Raw genomic sequence first — 23,116 nt, 5'->3', positions numbered from 1 at the left:
AAGAAAAAGAAGAAAGAAAGAAAGAAAAAACAATCATTACAAATTATAAAAAGGCTAAATAATATTTTTCCATATCCAAATTATGTTGTATAAAATTTATCCATTTTTCCCATACCGCAAAAAATTTTTCTTGAGATTGCTCCTTTAAGAAAGCCGAAATCTTTGCCATTTCTGCCAAATACGAAACTTTATGAAACCATTCTTGTAAAGTAGGCAAAGATTCCTTCTTCCAATATTGTCCTATTAACAACCTAGCGGCTGTAATCAAATTTAACATCAATATAACCTCCTTAGCATCACAGTCAATAACAATACCTAGTAAAAATAATTGCGGAGTAAATTTTACCCTCCTTTTAAAAATTCTTTGAATATTCCACCATATCTTAATCCAAAAAGCTTTTATATGCTTACACGTCCACCAAATATGGTAATAGGTAGCATCCAAATATCCACATCTCCAGCATTTCGGCTGTAGATTAGGGTACATAATGGACATTTTCTTTGGGTCAAGGTGCCATCTATAAAACATCTTATAAAAATTCTCTCTTAAATTTTGCGCTTGTGTGAATTTAACATTTCTTATCCAAATAAGTTCCCAAGTATCCATTGAAATCGTTTCACCAATATTCTGTGCCCATTTAATCATACAATCTTTAACTAGTTCAAGTTCTGAATCTAATTCCACTAAAACCCCATAAACTCTCTTAATATGGGTTGGCCTTTGATCTCTTACTTGTTTTAAAAAAATTTCATCTTCTCTAAGCCAGCCCATTTTACAATCCATCTTCCATCTATCCACTATTTGTCTATATTGGAACCATGAATAAGTTAAATTTTCATGTGTTAATTCTTCCAAAGATTTTAACTGCCAGTCTTGGCCATCCCATCTTAGTAACTGTACGTAAGAGACCTTGTCCATATTTACCCCTTTCCTTATACCTTCTATGGCATGCCGAGGTATAGCCCATAATGGTATTTTGAAGTCACTTTTATAATACTTTCTCCACACTCTTAGCAAAGAGTTTCTTATAATATGAGACTTAAAAACCCAATCCACTTTTTTATTAAATATTAAATAGGCATGCCATCCAAAAAGTAGGTCCCAGCCTTCCAAATGAAGTATTTCTGTATTTGTTAAATTCACCCAGTCGCTAATCAATGTCAATACTACAGCATCATAATACAATTTCATATTTGGTACCTTGAGTCCACCTCTCTCACGAAAATCTTGCATTATTTTAAGTTTCACCCTTGGTTTTTTCCCTGCCCAAACAAATTTATTAATACCTTTTTGCCATTCATCTAAATTACGTTCGTTCTTTAAAATAGGTAACATTTGAAACAAAAAAATAAACTTTGGCAGGACATTCATTTTAATAACTGCAATTCTGCCCATAAGGGATAACTGTAAATTATTCCAGTTTTTTAAATCCTTCTGTACCTCCATCCACAGCTTTTCATAATTATTTTTATACAATTTTACATTAGAAGCAGATAATGTAACCCCCAAATATTTTACCTTATCAACGATTTCAAAGTCTGTTAAGTTAACTAAAGCCTGTTTATCACCATTAGTCATATTTTTAGCTAATATTTTGGTCTTATTATTATTAATTTTAAAGCCAGAAACACGTCCATATTGTTGAATCAATTGTAATAATTTCACCACCGAAGAAACAGGTTGAGACAAAGTAACAACCAAGTCATCTGCAAAGGCTCTTAATTTATATTCTTTTTTATTAATTTCTATTCCTTTTATTTCTTGAGACTCCCGAATTTTAATCAACAAAATTTCCAGTGTTAAAACAAACAATAACGGAGACAACGGGCATCCCTGTCTTGTTCCTTTTTCTATTACAAAAGCCTCTGACAAACCCCCATTTACAATAATTTGAGCAGTCTGTTTTTGATATATATTGGATAATACTTGTAATATATTTTGTCCAAAATTCATCTCCTTAATTAAACACAGCATAAACTGCCAATTCACTTGGTCAAAGGCTTTTTCAGCATCCAAAAATATCAGGCCTGCAGAGACTTGGTTATTCTTTTCTAAATACTCTAATAAATTAATAATTTGTCTAACGTTATTCTTCATATACCTTCCAGTTATAAAACCCGATTGATCCCTATGTATAAACTGCTGCAAGATCCCCATAAGCCTGTTAGCTAAAATTTTTGCAAAAATTTTATAATCCACATTTAAAAGAGATATAGGCCTATAATTTTTAGGCAAAGTAAGATCTTGACTATCTTTTGGAATCAATGATATAAATGCATTACGCCAGGATGGAGGGATCTCTAACCCCTGTAATAAATTATTAAACAGTTCACACAACGGTTGAATCATCTCTTCTACTAAAGCTTTATAATAAATAGATGTCAACCCATCCGTACCCGGCGCTTTGCCCAATTTCAATTGTTTAATAGCTGTAACAATTTCTTCCTTAGTAATTAAACCGTTAATCTTTTTTTCCTGATCTTCTGTTAATTTAGGAAAGTTAACTTTGCCTAAATAATTATTTATATCTGTAATTTGAATATTAGTACCCTTATATAATTTTTGATAGTATTCTAAAAAAGATTTCTTAATCAATTCTTTCTGATAAACCAATTTACCATTATAATTTATTTTATCTATATTCCTCTGTTTCTGTTTTTTTCTTAACTGATAAGCCAACCATCTCCCTGAGGATATATTGTTTAACAATTGTTCTGCTCCTTTCTCAATGAATAGTTTCAATTTATGCAGTGGGGGAAAAGATGTTGGTTCAGTAGCCCCGAACGTGTATGGTGTAAGGATCAGTCCTTTCTCCACTGCTGTTTAACATCTATATGAAGTTATTGGTTGAAATTATAGAGAGTTTGGAATACAGTACCATCAGTTTGCTGATGGGATCCGATTCTACATTGCTACCCCATTCCAGTCTGTAAGGGATAACTGTTATTGTCCTTCGGCAATGTCTGGAGGCTATGAGCAACCAAAGGTACAGGCTGAAATTAAATCCAACTAAGATGGAGTTGCTGTTTGTACTTAAGTGTGTTTATTCCTTGATGAGCAAGTACTACTTGTGAAAGAACAGGCTCATGACTTGTGGGTAGGAATTCTTGACTCATAGCTTCTGCTTGAATAGCAGGTGAAAGGCATGGAGAGTATGCCCAGCTGCAACTGGTGGGCCATTTTGGCCTTATATGGTGACGGAGGACCTGGCTACAAGAATTCATTCTCAAATTACCACATAGACACTGTAGTAGTTTATGTGGTAAATTAAGAATGAATTCTTGTAGCCAGGTCCTCTATCACCATATAGTTCCAAATAGTCTTTAAGGCTTCACTTAAAGAATATTTGGAATTATAATTGAACCAAAATGTGGCAGTCTGCATATTTATTAGCAATCAACAATAGGAGCACATAATGCCAATTCTATAGACGGCACCTGGATAACTACAAGACTATGTACTAGCATTGATATAACCTATTGGAACATCCAGTGAAAAGTTAATAGAATAAAAAAATAAGAATAAGAATAGAATAGAATAGAATGGGACCTTAGAGGTTTTCTAGCCCAACCCCCTGCTCAAGCAGGAACACCTATACCATTTCATATAAGTGACTGTCTAGCCTCTTCTTAAAAACCTCTAGTGATGGAACGCCCACGATTTCTGAAGGCAAGCTGTTTTTTTATTTACAGCTTCACGTTTTCAAGAATTTCAGTGCTCTGAAGCAAGTTGTTTCTGTCTTCTCTAATAATGGAGATGCTTTGGAACTGCTTCATGACAGATATCAGGTTATGATTTTTAGGAAAACATTGAAAATCAAACTGTCGTGGAGATATTTTTTTTTTAAATTGTATATGATGCCATTCCCCCCTTTTTTTGGAAAAAAGGAAAAATGTGATTCTTTACTGTTACTTTTGTGTCAGGTTTTAATTAGAATAGATATTGTAACTTTCTATATTCTTTGTAAGCCTCTTTGCAGCAGAATAGAAATTAGATACATTAGTTTAATAGAGAGAGAGAGATTTAGAATGAATGATGATATCAAAGAAGAACAATTAATCAAAAGTATATGGAGTATTCAAGGAAAGGATGCTTGGAAAGACGAATGTATGGGTTTAATGTTATTTAAAATAATCTTCCTTGATTGTTTTGCAGCAAACCCAAGGAACCAATGTTCAGTGCAGGTAATTGTTTTCTTTATTGTTTCATAATATATATATAACTTTTGTTCTAATTAAGGATATGAATATTTGAAAAACTTTCTCTAGATAATTGGTTAACAGAATTATTATAATTTGGTTCCTAAATCATAGCCTAGGTTTCATTTTAGTGATTACCAAATTGCAATGAAGTTCACATTTTAGCAAAGTACTTTACCATATTAAGTTTATAAGCTTATACTTTTTTTTTTTTGCTATTTATACTGCTACCATTTTAAAAGAAGTCTATGGTTTGTTCAGTAATTTTAATATTTGTCCGTCATTCCTTCAGAATAAAATGGCTTGACCTGGCTACCATTTCCTTAATGGAAAGGTGCAGTTCCAAATATAATAAACCTGGATTAATGGAACACAATTGCTGTGTTCATGCAGTATGCCAGAACCAAACAAACTATATGTCTAATCCAATGGCTTTGTTCACTATGGATTTCCACTTCATAGTAGCGATACAGGAACTGATCAAGCAGAATATTCTATGGCTGACACTGCACAGTCTTGTTCAAATAGTCTACACACACTCTGTGGAGAGTGCAGATAGTAGTACCCTGTCAGTATAATCCATACAACCAATAGAGAAACAATACTGTTAGTCAGGAGGGCTATTTTAAGGAGGAGAGAGTACATTATTTTAGAAAAAGCAATTTTGTATAATTATGAAATTGCTGTATCTGGTTGTACACATTGCCAGTCAGTGGTCATTGTCATTCAGTTGTAAATACTACCAGTTCATTTTTTAAGTGATCAGTAATAATATGGACCAAGATTATGATTTTGCAGATAGCGCTTAAATTAAATGTGTAAAGTGTTCCTTGCATAATATAAATCTCATATAACAGCATCTGTGCCTCTTGAGTCTCCTTGTTAAATACCATTTTTTAATTTTTAAATCTAGTTCCATCCAAGATCGACACCAAAAGTAGAAATTAGCATAGTGGAGATATCAGGGTGGAAGAGTATTCTGAAGACAGAATTGGCACAGAGGAATCTGATTTTAAAACATGTTTTCTGTCATCTGCTCTTTTTTTTCCTATAAATATCTTCTCCCAATTTCTGATACCCTTGGCAATATGGGCTGAGAACATATATTTGACAAAACAATATTTCAGTTTGGCTTTCAAAGAAAAACTCACAGAAAGCTTTCAAGTTCATTTGAACTGGTCTAGGCTATTTAAAACATTAGATTTATTTTTAAGAATATCAAATTACTGTACAACTATTATTTTTACAAGGAAATCCAAATTTATTTTTACTTTTTACCATGTAGGTCTCTTTTATAATTGATTATACAAATCAATTATAAGACAGAATTCCAAAGCTTAATTTGTACTACCTGAATCAACACTACTGGATAGAACAGCAGTAAAACAAAATTTGGGACATTATTTTTTCCTGCTTTTTGAGATAGTATATTTGAATTGTGAAAGATAATGGAAACTGCAAAAACTTACAAATATACTTGGATTTTTCTATTTATATCAATACAAATGCAAAATAGGGACATATTACCTGTTTTGATAATAGAATAATACAGCTGGGTACTCCACAGAGCAGGGTTGTAGATGAGCCTGACTGTTCTTGAATACATCTTTATCTAGCACTTCTATCTCTGTCTCTGTAACCACAAGGGAAGCGTCGTGTGACACATTGTAAAGGTAGGTAGAACTTGCTTCTAAAATCTCACAGCTCTTTAAACAAGCCTATTAACAGGGCCAAGCAGTTTGAGCCTACAAAGGCAGTTTATTCCTTGTGTGACTATAATATTATTAAACAATTTCCCTTTTTTCTTAGCCAGCTTCTTGCAGAGCATCTACTGGCTTTTAAACCTTGTAGAATTGAATGTTAATGGATGTTTATATATGTTTCTTGATTAAATGAATGGCCAAGAAAGAGGCCCAATTGTTAAAGATAGCTATATAGCAGTGGTGGTGAACCTATGGCACGGGTGCCAGAGGCAGCACTCAGAGCCCTCTCTGTGGGCATGCGCGTCGTCACCCCAGTCCTAGGCCTTCAGCTGGGTTTTATAAAACCTTTTTGCTTTAGACCTCCACCGCCGTATGCAAAAAAAAAAAAAAAAAGGTTCAATCAGTCAATTTCAACTTCTCACGGAAAAAAAAAAGATCTTGCAAAGTTGGAATTGATTGATTGAACTTTTTAGTTCCACCCAGTCTGCCGTTACCACCACAGCCAAGCCCACACAATTGGCCACACTCAGCCAATGGGCCACAGCCACCTGGCACTCGACAATGCATAAGTGGGTTTTGGGTTGCAGTTTGGGCACTCAGTCTCTAAAAGATTCGCCATCACTGCTATACAGAATCCCATAATCGTCTGTGGTAATAGTTGCTTTTGCAGTGTGGCTGAAAAATGATAGTGCCTGTTCTAGTATGCTCAAATAGCATCCTAACATGCCTAAATCAACCTTTTGCTTTAGATTTAATTGCACAGTGTTTATTCACTATCTAAATTGCCTTATGTGAGTAATAGATTTAACTTATGATACCAATAAGCAGGTTGAAGTAGATAATACATATTTCTGTGTTTTATATATTATGTAACTATTTAAAAGGTGTTTATGTAGTATTGGGAATGCCTGGTAATAATTAACATATAACTATATAGTAATGTATACATATTACACATTTCCATTGTGAAGACTAAGCAAATTTGTACTGCAGTTAAATAAATAATTTATTCCTAATATCTCATTTATAAATATCTTCTTAACTTTGTAAAATTATATCTTAATTATTAAATTTTTATGGTAGTCCATATTCTAAATATGCCATGCATTTCTTTAATTTTTCAGTCTTTTATGGGTAACTTGAGGTGCTATTTTAAGACTACCACAAGCATTTAGTATTATCTCTTCAACGTTCTTTACAACTATTGTACATATTTAACCAAGCTTCATTCAGCAGTTGTCTCTTTAACTTTGTATTCAGTGGCTTAATTTCTGTAAATCTATATGTCTTATTATAGTCATAAAATCCTTACCATATGTTATTCTTTATATTGATATGGGACATGCCACTTTTCAGATCAGTCTGCCTATTGTCAGAAGATGGTCTGAAAAGCAAGTGTAGCAAATTCTTAATCCATCCCTAGAACATGATCAGTAGCATAGTTGGTTTAAGTTAATAATAGGTTTTGTAGAATTGTTTTTACATAAATCAACCTGATCTTGAATGAGATACCAGAACAATGCCTTTGGCAATACAGTATAATTTCATATGTTGTGATTGCTTCATGTATTAATTCCTGTATAGTTTTTACTATTTTTTCATGATATATGCATGAAAATGCATTTTTTTATATTTTTTCAGTACTTAGATGTTATTAGAAAAAAAATAAATTAAGCAGACATAAAGCATAAAAGTAACACAATGGGAAAAATTAAAGTTCAATCTTATATGAAATGGTTTCTGCAAACATATATCCTTGACAATGGGGAAAAATTGTATATTTACTCTGTACCTTTATTTTTCTTTTCATGTTTCAATTCTAACCATTTTGCTTATTACCTTTAATTAAAATTTAAAATTTAACTGTAATTTTTATATATCAGATTCTCTATTAATCAGGTTTTTAAGATAAAACCCTGAGCAGTAGTTATGATTTGAATTGAAATAGAGTAGCACTGAATTTTGTTTAAAGACAACAAAAAGTAGCAGAGAAAAGTTTTATTCAGGATGGGGCAGGTTTCAGAAATCACAACCTGCTTTCTATCTTCTGGGTTTAAGAAATTGACAGTCATAAATTAATACAAATTTCAATATACGTTTTAGTGTTAAGTGCAGAAATACAGTATGATTTGTTCTTGATATAGGTCTAGAAATGTATCCTATAGTCCTTCCCAAAACAGGAGGTTTTATTATAGCAAGGCTTATAATATCCATTTGTACTCATTTTCAAAACAAACAAAAACGTACTGTCAAGACACATTTATCTTTCTTTTATGAAAACAGCTGCACCTAGCCAGCCTTGGCTGATGTGTAAAGTTGGACAAATTTTGTCCTATGTGTTACTTGGATGGGATCAGGGCTGTAGACTAGATATTTAGCTACGTCCATAGATTTCCAGGAGCCAGGCTCACTCATTATCTTATTTCAACTTTTCTTTGCTTTACAAACCTACAAAGACTGTAAATGTGACAATTGATCACAAAGTTACTTTTTCATCACCATTGTAATTGCAAATAGTTGTTAAACAAGGCAATTGCTTAAACAAGGGCTACCTATTTTTTCAATATCCAGTTATGTTCTCGCATGCATGGTACATCAGCATAGTTCTTTTACTGTCGTATCTTCACTAAGATTCCAATACATGTATCATTAATCATTGCAAATCAAATACTAAGTTCATGTTTAAATTAGGAAGTCATTAAAATTAACATTATAGATACTGATATGCAGATATGTGAAAATTAAATTCAAAGTAAAATTTACTTTAATGACTTTTTGTGTTAATTATAGTAATTACGGTAGGTTAATTCCTCAGACAGCAATAGAAAAAAAGTCACTCCCTTTCTGAATGTCATATTGTCCCCCCATTATATATTTATTTATTATGGAGTTTCAGCGTATTAAAAAGATTTAAAAATTGTGTGCATAAATAATTAAGGCTTTGGGCTGTTGCTTTTAAAAATATCTGTTTCTACCACATAACTTTAAAATGCACATGAAATGTTAAAATGGCAAAATATTGTATATGAATTTTGTTTGTTATGTATTTATTTTTTTTCAATAGAGGAAGGATATGTTAAAATGTTTCTGCGTGGACGTCCTGTTACCATGTACATGCCAAAAGATCAAGTGGAATCTTACAATTTGGAAGCAAAGGCAGAACTACCATCCAAAAAGCTTAAACTGGAATGGGTGTATCCTTATTTATGGACACACTTCAATTAAATAATGCTTATTTCTGAAACTCTATTTTTAAAGTACATCTTTAAATGTTATGAAGCATAGTAGGCATCTAAATGCAAGGAACTAATATTTTCACAGAAAGAACACAATAAATATTGATGTTATAAAGCTTTTCATCTATATATTATTAATAATCTCTCAAGTTTTCAGTTTAATGCATCCTGAAGGTATATGTTTAAATCTATCAGGTTAGTAAATTAGACGCACAAACAAAAAGGGTGCTGTAATTACTAATTATAATATAAGGAAGTGTGTTTCTAGTTGCATATCAAAGTGAATTTATAACATTTCCATACTATTTTTTTTAATTAAAAACTCAATTATTAGAAAAACTATCCAGATTTTCAGCATAAGCACAAAAATGATATACCAATCAAAAACGTTAGTTATGCTGGATTCCTTCTTTTAATTATTCCTAATTGTTAATATTTCAAGTTACAAGCATAAGTCAGGTTTTTTTTGTACAAGTTACATATAGATTTCAATTTTAATTAAAATACTGGTATAAATCATTCTTGAATTCATCTAGCTTGGCTTTTAGTCTAATTTTAATTATCTGTTTTAATATTTAATATTGAAAAATCTAGCTAATATGATTTTCATTCTTTATTTTATTTTTTAATCTGTTCTTTTATTTTACTTTTACATATGGTCTTATTAATGTTATATTCTTTATTTTGACATGGCCTCTTGGCTAATCAACAATAATATTACTGTAGAGTTACTAGTAGCTATTTGTTATTGTGTTTTATGTTATATTAGAAGTCTTGGCTTAGTATCAAGTATGCTGATTAAAAGAGCTGCAAGTTTCCCTTTGGGAAGACCCTCTTCCTATTAGCTGGGGGATATTTGATTTTAAGTGGGAGACGGAGAATGTTCTACAGTATGTGAAATTCTTCCCTTCTACAAACTGGCACATGAACAAATTTGTTTGCAAGATTGTTTCAAATCTTCTAGCTCACAAATGCATTCATAATCTTTCTAATATAAAGTTGGTGATCTTTGAATCAGCACATATGATATACAAAATACAAATACTACAAAAGTATCTACCTTTTTAAAGAGAAATATATTCTCTTACAACTTGGAATTAGAACTTTAATCACTGATATAATCATTAACATGTGCTACTATCAGAGTTGTTCCTCTGATAGAAATTGGTAAAGTTTCAAGGAACCAGGGAGTCTTACTGTATGAACTTTATGGTCCCAGAATTCCACATGATTGTCACTTGTAATGTTCAATTGTTATATCTTAACTAAGATGCCAGCTATGGTTATAGAGGTCGGGATTGTCGCAATAATCTGTACCTTTTACCAACCGGAGAAACTGTTTACTTCATTGCATCTGTTGTTGTATTGTATAATGTTGAAGAACAACTGCAGAGACATTATATTGGACACAATGATGATGTGAAGTGGTAAGCCATGGAAAAGGAAACTCTGAAAAGAAATCAGAGTAAAACATTCAAAGATCTATATTTTAGCTTATGTCTGATAAAGAAAGCATAATGGCAGGCTTAGCACCAAATTTCTGGGACTGTGAATGAAGTTGTCTTAGAAATGGTGGTGGCCCTGGATTCACTGGTAGTGGCTAGAATATAATATAAAGTCTCACTTGGTTCAATATTTCATTTTTCTTAAAACAAAACATGTCAAAAACTACAAAGGACATACAGCTTAGAGACTAAAGCTAAGAACTGGTTTGTCTATAGTAATCCCAGGTTCAGGCTGAGGGTAAAGTAGTAGGAAATAATATTTAAATGGGACAAGTTTACCACATATAATATAAACTATGAATGGAATGAACTGATGGATGGATACAAATTATTCAAAAGAAACAGGTCTATAAAAAGAGGAGGGGGAGTTGCACTATATGTAAGAGAATACTATATACAGTAGTGGCCAAAATTGTGGAAACCTTTTGGGAAAAGTGTATTTTTGAGGTTTGATGGCTAATAACACCACTTTTTTGGGGGTAGTACCATAAAATTATATATCAATGGAAAGATAATTTAATTAAGAATGTAATGCAACAAAGGTTGTTAAATTATCTGTACTGTATTCTATGAAAAGTTACAGCCAAATAACCAGAAAAAGGAAGCACAATTTGCTTAAGTTGATATCAGGTAGCTTTCCTTCATCTGATTGCAGCCAATGAGCATGAGTGTTTAGAGAGCCAATTGGCAATTAGCCAATCAGATCAGAGTAAGATTTAGTTATTAATGTCATGTATTTAAGCCGAGAGGAGGACATTTGTCAGTGTGTTATGTGATCGCTATCAAGTTGGTTGGTTTTTTTTCTCTTTCATTTAGTGAGCTTGTAAAATATAATAAAATTAAAGTAATGATGCAAAGAGTTGACTGGTTGCCCAGAAAGCGATGTAAAATAGTATTATTAAGTGAACAAGGCTACAGTTATAAGGAAATTAGAAGAAAAATTGGTGGAAACTTAACCAAAGGTGGCATTTCTATTGTACATTTTTCCCAAAAGGTTTCCACAATTTTGGCCACTACTGTATCTACAGAAATGCACATAATGAAAGATAAAATCTCTCCAGAATGTATATGGGTCAATATAAAAGAGAAAAAAAGTGACATTGCCATAAGTGTATATTACAGGCCACCCAACCAATTAGAAGAAATAGATGAACTCTTTGCCAACCAGTTAACAAACATATGTAGGAAGCATACCACAGTAGTAATGGGAGACTTCAATTATCCATATATCTATTGGGAGACAAACTCTGCAGTGAGCGGGAGATCAATCAGATTCCTAACCAACCTAGCCAACAACTTTGTCACCCAAAAGGTGGAGGAGGGTACTAGACATAAAGCTATATTGGACTTCATCCTTACAAATAGAGAAGAAGTGATAGAGGGTATTGAAATTGCCAGAACCTTGGGCAAAAGTGACCGCGTCATACTCTAGCTCTATTCTATAATCCTCATCAATTATACATCACCAAATATGCATAATTAGAAAAGGAACAAAGAAATTGGTGCAACTGCATTTTTAGTCATCTACATACTTTTAGCGCTAGGAGACGCTGTAGATAGGTAAATCCAATCTGAAAATTTTATAATGAAAAATAAATGATCAGATCTGGATAGAAATTGAAATAAAATAAAATAGCATTGCAGGGTACTATAGTATGCAATAGCGTTTAATATTAGATAAAATACATGATAAAATAAGAATATTTTCTTGTGCACCTCAATAAATTTTTAAGAAATATCAAGTAAAATGTGTTTTGTTGTTTTCATTCATGTTATAAAAATGCTTTTAAATTTTTATTTAATAAAGGTATGTTTCCTTTCTCTTCCCATCTTTTTTTTGGGGGGGGGGCAGCCTAGCAGTACATCCTGACAGGATTACCATAGCAACTGGTCAGGTTGCAGGGACATCTAAGGATGGAAAAGTAAGCAGTTATTAGAATTTTACTTCATTGAAATGAAATTGTTCTTACCCTATGCTACAATTTATTTAATATTAATATTTAATATTTAATAATATTAATAATTAATATTATTTAATATTTAATATTAATATTGTTGAAATAAAATCCTAATATTTGTGTTAGTGAATAAGATACTAATTGGTTAATGAAATATATGAAAGAAGTTGACATTGCTCCTAGGCTTCATATTTCAGGTATATTTTTAATCAGTGTATCAGTGTTGCCTTTACTTAAATATTCATGCCTTGTTATAACATTGATTTGGCCACTTCATAAAGCTTCATAAAATTTCTAAATATAAGAATCATAGTTGTAAATTATTTTGAATTCAGTATCCAGTCTATTCATTTATATGATATGATGTTTGGTATGAGAGTAATTTATATCAAAATGAAGCTTTCAGATACCATTAAAGGAGAATATTTGTAATTCAGGATTGAAATGAGGGGTCCTTGGTGCTTTCTGAACTTGTTTTTTTTCTTGCAGATGTTTCATTACCCAAACTATTATATTCTATTGGCTTGCCCTGACAATATTGGTGGGAATAGTCTTAGAGGTTCTTTGGTTGGGCCATTTACTGTTTCTGGAATGTTCTTGATGTATGGCAATGTTATTCTTTTTAGGACTTGGTTGGGCTGAACTGGGTTGAGTGGTCAGACACTTTTTGATAAAGTTGCATGGATATCCATTTTGTTAGAATATGTTGTATAGGTGGTCTGTTTCCTTTTTCTGCTGTTCAGGGTTACTGCAATGACTTTGTGCTCGTCTAAATAAAGTTCTTATGCAGCTTCTCTTGTGGGAGGTTGGGTTGTTGCTTTGGTGTGGAGCACTTGGATGGTGTGAATGGTTTTTCTGTAGACTTGCATTTCTAGTTTGCCAGTGTGGTCTCTGCTGATCAAGATGTCCAGGAAGGGTAGCGAGTTGTTGTTTTCTTCTTCTCTGCTAAACTGGAGTCCTTTGAAAATATTGTTGATGGTTCTGTGGGTGTTCTCTAATTGGTCCTCTTTTATTATGGTGAAGGTGTCGTCTATATCAGTGGTCCCCAACCCCGGGCTGCGGCCTGCTATGAGGCCATGGCCCACTACCAGACCATGGCCTATTTGGAATTGGACCGCGTGAGTGTCTGGCTGGAGTGCGCATGTGCCTTTGCGCAGTTCAACTTGTGCAGGTGGGCACGTGCACGCATGCGCGCCAGCCTGCACTCACACAAGGGATGCCATTATATTATATTCTGTTTATTGATTTCCATAGTTATCTTGATGGTCATTTTAATTATATAACATGGGATTAATTCTTAAATTTGACACAATGTATATTCTTTTCATTTTTCATTTATTTAAACATATTGTAAACTTTGGCTGGATTAAAATAGTTTCCTTGAAAATGTTTAAAAAGATACATTAATAACTTTAATTTGGTCTTTTAATATAATTTTTCTGCCATTAATTTAAAAACTTAAATTAAAAATCTCTGCTAGGTCTCATTTTTAATATACATAAACTAACATAATGTATAATGTCTCTTAGCCCAACTAACTTCTCAGACTTCTGTTGTGGGATAAAACAAGAGGAATGTGTATAAAACTTGAACTCCTAAATGAAAGGCAGTCTAATAAATAAACTAAGTGTAATCTTGTGAATTAGTCCACTGCACTAACTTCAGTCATCAGCATATAAATATTTTCTGTCTCCTGTGCAAGTTGTAGTTCAAGCTTAAATTTACAAAGGTTGCTCTCTAGTGGTCCTGTAAATGCATTGCATGTATATATTATATGAAAATATGTCAATTTAGAAATATACAAGGGTACTCCAAATGCAGATTGTATCTGCAGTTAATTATCATTTGTAAGCACATTTGTTTATGGCTAAGTTTTAATCTATAAGGCTTTTCAATTTTAAAAAATATATCATTTTGAAGATTTCATACAATTTATACGTAAGAATGGCAAGCCACTTCTGAAGCTTTGCCATAAAAATTGCATGGACTTGTCCAGACAGTTATCAAAAATCAACACTGACTTGAAGGTTCCCCACACAAAAATATTATACGTAATTAGTTTTACTGTAACAAGAGAATATTGTGTTTCCCTGAAAGTAAGACCTACCCCAAAATAAGCCCTAGCTTGATTTTTGGGGGTGGGCCTAATATAAGCCCTACCCCCAAAATAAGCCTTAGTTTTGGGGTGAGGCACACGCCTAAAATTCAAGCTGGGGTGGGTGGTGGTGGAGCTGCCCCATGTACCCAGCACCCACTTACCAAGCCTCCCATGAATTGACACCTGCCTCTCCTTGCCAGCCCACTTCTTCTGCGGCATCCCCCTGCTCTACACAAAAACAGGGAAAATAAAGTTGTAAACATTGCCTCCATTTTTTGACTACATGTATCTGTTTTACTGTTTTGCAAAAAATGGAGTTGTTATTACGAAAAAAGTGCAAAACATCAAGATATCATTGTTCCAGCATATAAATTTCTATTAAAAGTATGGTGGTATGGATGATGGTATGGCCCCATAGCTTTTAGCCAGGTGCTTTCATTGCAAGGTAAATCACAGCATAGATTTATTTGAACTTCCTGTTCAGGAGAGACGGGGTGGCTCAGTGGCTTAATGACACTGGAGATGGCCTCAACTCCAATGTTTCAAGCTCCAGCACTGATTGTCAGGGTGAGCTCTTGTCACTTGTTTCAGGTTCTGTCTACCTAACAGTTTGAAAGCATATTTTGTGCAAGTGGACAGATAGGTACCACTTTGGTTGGGAGACAAGCTGGTGCTCTGTGCAGGCAGGCAGTTTCCTGATGGCTTTGAACCTTCCTGGTTGTGGTTCCCATTTACAAGACAGCTTGGGGAAAGGAGGGGGCCTTTGGTGACGCTGCAGGGATACCTGCTCATCTTTCTCTTTGGTGCGAAGCCAGCTCACTCTCATGTAGTGTACCTTGGGAAGCCCATCAGCATTTCCTATAACAGGGTTAGTAACTTGGCAAGCCAAACTAATACTCAGCACTAGCGCTGTGGTCTCCTGGTTACTGTAACAGTATATTAACAACAACCACAACAACTGGTCAGGAGATCGGTTAAGACAAGAGTTCAAAACATATTGTTTATATAAGCAGATAGAATTAACCCAGGAATTTTTTAAAACATGGATTTTGACATTGACTGAAATATTGACTGTGTTGGTGAATAAGGTTGTCTGTGAAATTTACTGGGACCTTGATGTACAGAGAATAGAAAGAAGAATGAAAGAAGAATTTCTACCAAAGGAGAAATGGACTGCTTCCAACTTGGGCAGAGCAAATCATACAGTGGACATTTTGCCATGTGGCATAGCTTATATGCCAACAAGATCAGTGCTGTTCTACATGGGCGGGTGTCCTAAAATTTTTAGCAGCAATATGCCCATAGTTAATTATTGTATCTTCAAATATGCCCATAGTTAATTATTGTATCTTCAAACTGTTGTTCAAAATAGCTGTTGTTTGCCTTGAGCTGAGTTGATGGCTTCAAACAGAATAATGTCTTTTGTTAAAATATTCAAGTAACAAATTGCTGTTATAATTTGATCATAGATAATAGAACCTCTTATTTCTTACTTGTGTTTCTGCAAACTGAAAATGTTCAAGATGTTGAGAATTATTTATGTTCTGAACTCTGCCCTTAAAGCATCTTCTATTTTTGTTCGCTCACTTTCACAGCAATTACTGCCTCATGTCCGCATTTGGGATTCTGTTACTTTGAATACACTACATGTAATTGGCATGGGATTCTTTGATCGAGCTGTTACATGCATTGCATTTTCAAAGTCGGTGAGTAATATCTAATGTATATTTAATATGCTTTGTAAGTATCTCAGGGCCAATTGTAATTTTTTTAAAATTAAGACTGCAGGATGTCTATGGAAATTTTCAGTCATCCAGGTCATAGTTGTTTCAAAGGTGATTTTTCAGAAAGGCAACTGGACTATTTTTTCTTTAAGACTGCTGGAAATTTTTTCTTTGTAACCAAATGCATTTTTGGGAACTTGACTTCAGAGTTGGTTGTATGGGTTTTACATATGGATGGTATATAATATGATTTGTTTCAAGAGATTCTCTCTGAAAAATATGAATTAGTTTTGTTTGAGTGCACTCTTTACTTAATAAAGTATAAGAACACAGTTTTCAAATATATTTATAGGTATAAATGTTGTTACATAATATTTCTAAATAGCTGTCTTTATATTTTTCACATTTCTTTGCTTTTATACTAAGTAAGGGATAATCTCCTTTTTGAATAAGAGAAACATTTAGATTTAGAACCCTGCTCAACTGGAAGACAATCTGTAGAATTAGCTGAATGCAGAAGAGAAGGAGATTATTTTATTTATTTTAGAATTCATACAGTTTACGTTTCACATTAAAAACAGCTGCAGTTTCTTCACTGATAACTGACTGCAAATACATCGTTGTTTAAGCTATATGGTCTCAACATTCTCAAGATGGGTTGGTTCTTACACCATTTTTTCAGACAAACTATTTGTAATATCTTAAGTACAAAACTAGCCAGAAGATGAGTGCTATTAATCACTTGGTTTTGAAATAGCAAGCAACTGAAGGATGATGGAGTACTTCATGCTTTATTTCAGAATGGAGGCAGTAACTTGTGCTCTGTGGATGACTCCAATGACCATGTGCTTTCAGTATGGGACTGGCAAAGGGAAGAAAAAATTGCAGAGGTCAAGGTATTTTTTGCATTTGTGTGTTGCTTGAAATGAGCAGGAATTTTTTTTTGTGGTCAAAAAATATCTATAATATTTCATCTTCATCCCAGCATCTTGTTGATGTTGATGTGACCACTAGTCTTGCTGTTAAATCTTTTTCCTGTTGAAATGTATCCTTTATTATACCTGAATGCTATGGGAGAAAATATCCTGCCTCTTCTGTACACCTGTAATAAGGTTTTCTTATTAGTAGACAAAATCATAAGAAACTTGTATGGATAAAGTGGAAATTAAGAAAACTGCATTATTCATAGCTCTCATTTCTAAATTGTGCCAAGACCTTCTGGCACTATATAAGGTGCAGATTTATCTTTTTTGGTGTAAAATCCACACTTGCAACAATCCAGTAACTTGAGATTCATGTATGAGAAATCATTATAAATCTTTAAACAATCTTTACTCATGTACATGCATGAGTAAAAGTTATGTTCTTTTAAGAGAAGAGACATTTTCCAAACCTTTACATGCAGTATTTTGAGTTTATCTATTTGTTTTAATTTAAATAAGAAAGTCACAGTGCACTAATATATTATCAAACAAGGAGTTCTTAGAACTTAATATTAAAATTATTACTTTTGTTTGCAAATATAAAATATTTTTTCTTCTTCTTAGTGCTCTAATGAAGCAGTATTTGCAGCTGATTTTCACCCTACAGACACTAATATAATAGTTACATGTGGAAAATCTCATCTTTATTTTTGGACGATTGAAGGGAATTCTCTTATCAAAAAGCAGGGATTATTTGAGGTACAAATGTTTGTGTTCTTGTTTATTTTTTTCTTTGCAGCCAGAGGATCATTAAGGGAATGTTAATATTCTGTTTCCCAGTTTTGCTCTGCTGTCATGCTGTTTCTTTAGAAACCAGAATACAGTGCTTTAATGATACATGACATCATAAACAGCAGAATTAATTTCTTTATTTCTTTTGTACCGTGAACTATTCCCTAGCAACCTTCATCTTACTGTATGATTTCATTTTTTCTTTTAAATCCAAACAAAATGATTTTCCTCATTAGAAACCATGAAATCAGTAATTTAATTATTTTGAACTATTAAGTATTAACTATCAACTTAACCATAATTAAGTGAAGTGTGTTTCATTACAGTGAAATTAAAACTAGAGTTACCTATGTAGCTAAAAATAATTTAAAAGAGTGAATCAAAAATTTACTGTATTATTAAAATCATGGCTATTTGGTGATTGCACTATTAAGATATTGTTTTGCTACTATTGATCACTTTCTTATTTTAGTAATCTTTCTGTGCTTAATAGAATCCCATTATGCACATTGCCGTGCTATTTTTTTATTATTTCTTTTCTCTTTTGCTTGATAAATATTAAAGTTGAGGTTTCCCCCCCCTCTCTATTTCCTTGCCATTTTCCTGAATCAATATTTGGCATCATCTACTAAATAAATGATTTTGTTTTATCATACTTGTTCTTACACTTTTTTGTCAAATTTATATCACCACCTATCTTTCAAGCATCTTAGCTGATAGACAGTAGCTCCTGATACTACTTTTAGAAGCAACAAGTCAAGACCAAGGGAGAGAAAGCATATATACAATATAGGCTATTCACATAATTGATTAAATACATATACAGTTGTTCTACAACATTAAGATTGTAATATAACTTTCTCACTTTTAAACTCTGAACACAAGGCATTGTTCTTATGTTTTTTCTCTATTAGAGAGAAAAGCAGTGTTTTTTTAATAGTTAATATGTTGATAACTGAACAAAATATATGAAATATATAATAAAGGTACAGTAACTCAGTAATGTTCTATTTTATTCTGTAGAAACAAGAAAAGCCAAAGTTTGTCCTATGTGTGACATTTTCTGAAAATGGTGATACAATCACAGGAGATTCAAGTGGAAATATCTTAGTATGGGGAAAGGGTAAGAAAAGAATGAACTTGCATAATAGTAAATGACTATTTACTGTATACAGAAGAAAAAAAATCTCTTTAGACAGACAGACAGACACACACACACACACACACAAATAGAAAGTAAGATTTTTGAGACATATTTTAATACAATTCTTATGCAAAAATGATATTTTCAAAATACTAGATTTCAACAGAGTACTTTCAGCTGTTTTCATAGTGCATCCACAACTTCTAGCCCTGGGTTGCTGGCCCAATCACATTGTTCTTGATGTGTAAAAGGACACAACTCTTGAAATCTCTTTCTCTCCAATCTCTTTGCTTTGAAGATGGGTGGTGGTGGTCAGAATTGTCCAATTTCTATAGGCAATCTTTCCTTAGCTTGACACTCTCCCCCACCCCCAAGAGCAAAAAAATTGAAGAGAAAGAGATTTCCAGAGAGGAAACTGTTTGCTCTTCTACACATCAAAAGCAGTTGCAATTGCACCAGTAGTAGGACGGGTCAGGAATTTGCCTATACAAATTGCTTGCTTCTTCCCCACTTGCAAAACAGAGAAATGGAAAGAAAAGATTTCAAGAGAATACTGTAAGCTGTTTCTATAATATGTCTGTGGCCAGCACGATTGGATTGTTTTCAAGATGTGCTAGAGCAAACAGCTTACTTTTCTACAATCCATTTCTCTCCAATCTCTTATCTCCACAATGGGGGAAGAAAGAAAAAAACCACAGGTCAGGAAAAAGGCAAACACATATTGTCTGCAATGGGGATCACATGGATGAGGGATGCTGTGAGATTGTAAATGGGCTGTAAATTTATTCAAATGGTCCATCCAATGATATTGAGCTGGTGCAGTAGTTAGAATAACCACAACTAGGAGTTCGATCCTGACCAGCTCAAGGTTGACTCGGCCTTCCATTCTTCCGAGGTCGGTAATATGAGGACCCAGATTGTTGAGGGCAATATGCTGACATTTGTAAGCCACTCAGAGAATGCTGTAAAGCATTATGGAGTGGTATATAAGTCTTAAGTGCTATTGCTATTGCTATTGCACAGGATAGGCCCTCAGGGTCCACTCCTTTAGGGACTCTTAAGTGCAAGGCACAAACAGTTGAGTCTTCTTTATTGCTGTCCATTTCTTTGGAATAACCTATTATCTGAAATTAGACTTCCCCAACTCTGTTTTGTTTTATGTAATCATAAAAATCTGCTTTTTAAAGAAAGTCTTAAGAGGAGATCTAGGATAAGTTAGAAATCCAACTTTGTTTTATAGTTTACTTATTGTTTTTTTCTTTTCAAAACTTTAACATTTCTTTAGAGTTCCTGACCAGAAAGAAATTATAGTGGCAACCACACTGTATTTCCTTTAGCAAGGGAAAAACTAAATAAATAATCCAATAAAACATTATTTTTAGGGAGCTTCTGTCCTCTTCTTTCCAGGTACCAACAGAATAAGCACTGCAATTCAAGGAGCTCATGAAGGGGGCATATTTGCCCTTTGTATGTTACGAGATGGCACCCTTGTGTCTGGAGGTGGAAAAGACAGGAAGTTAATATCTTGGAATGGGAATTATCAAAAAATTCATAAAACTGAGGTAATGACTTCAGGCTTTAAAACTTAACATTTTTGTTTTAAAGAACGTTCATTGTTTTACCACTTGATGCCTGAAAAGGCACTTTCCCTTATTTCTTCTAAAAATATTAGTGTGATTTTTATTATGACTATATGTATTCTAAGTAGATATATATTGATAACTTTGGATAAATCACATAATTCACCTGTTTTGAAGAGGCCATATCTTTTGATATTATCCTACAAATTTGCCCTACTTTTTCCTGTCCTTTGAAAAAGATGTGAATAAGCTGTATTTTTAGCGGCACTTTTGTACTTGTATCCAAAGAAGTGCCTATTTTGCCGTTGCATCCTAGAATTATTGAATTGAGAGACTATAGAATGCATAACTTTCTAACCAATTATTTTCTTCATTTGTGAGGGAATGCTCATTACAGTTCCATAGACCCATGGACCACTTACCAACTCTCTGTATAGATCTTTGAAGTGGGTGAATAAAATGCAGTCTGGAGAAATAGATGGTTTGTTTTGTAAAACATAAAAAATATGCATTTATTACATTTACTTATGGGTCAGTTTTGTCATAACTACTTTGAATTGTAACTGAGAGTGGCTAAAATCTAACCATTTCCTCTGTGTTCCTGGAATCCTTAAAAATACTTTATTTCAAACAAAAAAAATGCTCTTCTCAACTTCATTTTTTTCTGCTTCTAATTAACAAAAGTTACTTCTCTCTTGCTTCCCAAAAGAAATGACTGATTCAGCTAAATAAATATCTTACCCACCCCACTCATATCTTTATATAAACACGATAGGACTGTATACTTGAAAAATAATTATATACGCACTTAATTTAATTATTTCAATTTTTTTCTAAAACAGATTCAGGAGCAGTTTGGCCCTATAAGAACAATAGCAGAAGGGAAAGGTGACATTATTTTGATAGGAACCACTCGAAACTTTGTGCTGCAAGGTTCTTTGTCAGGAGACTTTTCTCCCATTACCCAGGTAGTTATTCTTTTTTTAGTACACTATTTCCCTAAGACCCATGTTTTTGAAAACATGTAACATTAAATTTATTACTTTTTAGAAAAATGCTGCATGATAAACCTGAACAAACTATTCTTGCAGATGAATTGAGAATTTGCTAAATAAATAATAATTTTATAGAAAGTCCATCTAACCCCAATTTACAGTTTTCCAGGCAGGGAACAGACTAGATTTTTAAAGCTGTTGTTCTCTAGTATTACCAATAAGAGCACCAGATGTGGAATTATCTACACTTCATTTAAAGACAATAATCCTGGATTATTAAACACAGTATGCCTAAGCCTTCCTTTATACAAATCAGTAAATTAATTATGCATAAATAAATTAGCATGATATTTGAACCTTGAAATTATGGATTACTGCATTCAGACAAGCCAGGATTATTTCTTTGTACACAAACAAATAAACTAATTATACATGGCTAAATTAGCATTATATTTAAATGTTGAGTTCAGATATAACCTTTGGCCAAGATATAATCTAAGAAGTTTGTGCCTGGATTGTATACTAGCTTGTGTATGTGTGTAAAACCAAGTGAAACATAATATGCACTATCAGAGATCTTATTCATGTTGTGTATTGATATTATTTCTGGCTTATGACGCTATGCAAACTATTGTTCATTTACCAAAGAAATGTTTCTGTGTTAATTCAGGGCCATACTGATGAGCTTTGGGGACTAGCAGCCCATCCCACCAAACCTCAGTTTTTTACATGCGGGCAAGACAAACACATTATGCTCTGGGATTCGATCAGTCATCGTCCAATCTGGAACAAAACTATAGAGGTATTTTTTTTTAAAAAAAGTTAAAATATAATTTTGCTTTTATAACAAATTATTAAGTGAGGAATTGGGAAATTTTTAGAACTAAGAACTGTATCCACTCTGAACAAGCATATCAAGGGAGAATCACTACTTGACGTAGGCAAGAACAAAATAATTGCTATTATGTATTTCGCTGTGTCTTCTCTTGGATATACGCACGACATTCATCCCAATATTGATTCATCTCCATATACATTCACATATCCACAGACTCTTAAATTCACCTCCAGAATCACTTTCTCATATACATAATGTATATCCTGCACATTCCCATTCACACACCTGATTCACTTACATAATATCAAAGCTTCCAATTCATACCAATTTTTCCATGTTGCTTATGAGAAATTGAGCCATTTTTCATCGTGTAATATTGAAGGATTTCCAGGTATCCACTGTCTGAATGAGAGAAGAATC

The 23,116-nt window shown here is 33.2% G+C and overlaps 1 protein-coding gene across 6 annotated transcripts in view; it reads left to right on the top strand.

Annotated features, from left to right (window-relative positions):
* EML1 (EMAP like 1) overlaps window positions 1–23,116 on the top strand; it is a 113,385-nt gene that overhangs the window by 74,130 nt on the left and 16,139 nt on the right. For 3 of the 6 annotated variants that reach the window (XM_039339683.1, XM_039339680.1, XM_039339681.1), the window contains 11 exons: window positions 4,157–4,185; window positions 8,968–9,097; window positions 10,417–10,566; window positions 12,497–12,566; window positions 16,296–16,406; window positions 17,225–17,320; window positions 17,972–18,106; window positions 19,163–19,262; window positions 20,691–20,845; window positions 21,706–21,831; window positions 22,529–22,660. In XM_039339683.1, coding sequence (XP_039195617.1) covers window positions 4,157–4,185; window positions 8,968–9,097; window positions 10,417–10,566; window positions 12,497–12,566; window positions 16,296–16,406; window positions 17,225–17,320; window positions 17,972–18,106; window positions 19,163–19,262; window positions 20,691–20,845; window positions 21,706–21,831; window positions 22,529–22,660 — 1,234 coding nt within the window. Of the gene's footprint in view, window positions 1–4,156; window positions 4,186–5,816; window positions 5,874–8,967; window positions 9,098–10,416; window positions 10,567–12,496; window positions 12,567–16,295; window positions 16,407–17,224; window positions 17,321–17,971; window positions 18,107–19,162; window positions 19,263–20,690; window positions 20,846–21,705; window positions 21,832–22,528; window positions 22,661–23,116 lie in introns of those variants that run through there. The other 3 variants (XM_039339682.1, XM_039339678.1, XM_039339684.1) reach the window with 2 other exon arrangements.

The sequence above is a fragment of the Crotalus tigris genome, unplaced genomic scaffold (assembly GCF_016545835.1).
Source record: "Crotalus tigris isolate CLP2741 ecotype Arizona unplaced genomic scaffold, ASM1654583v1 scf7180000017737.1785205, whole genome shotgun sequence".
Classification (NCBI taxonomy): Eukaryota; Metazoa; Chordata; class Lepidosauria; order Squamata; family Viperidae; genus Crotalus; species Crotalus tigris.
This window is presented reverse-complemented; position numbering and strand designations above follow the sequence as displayed.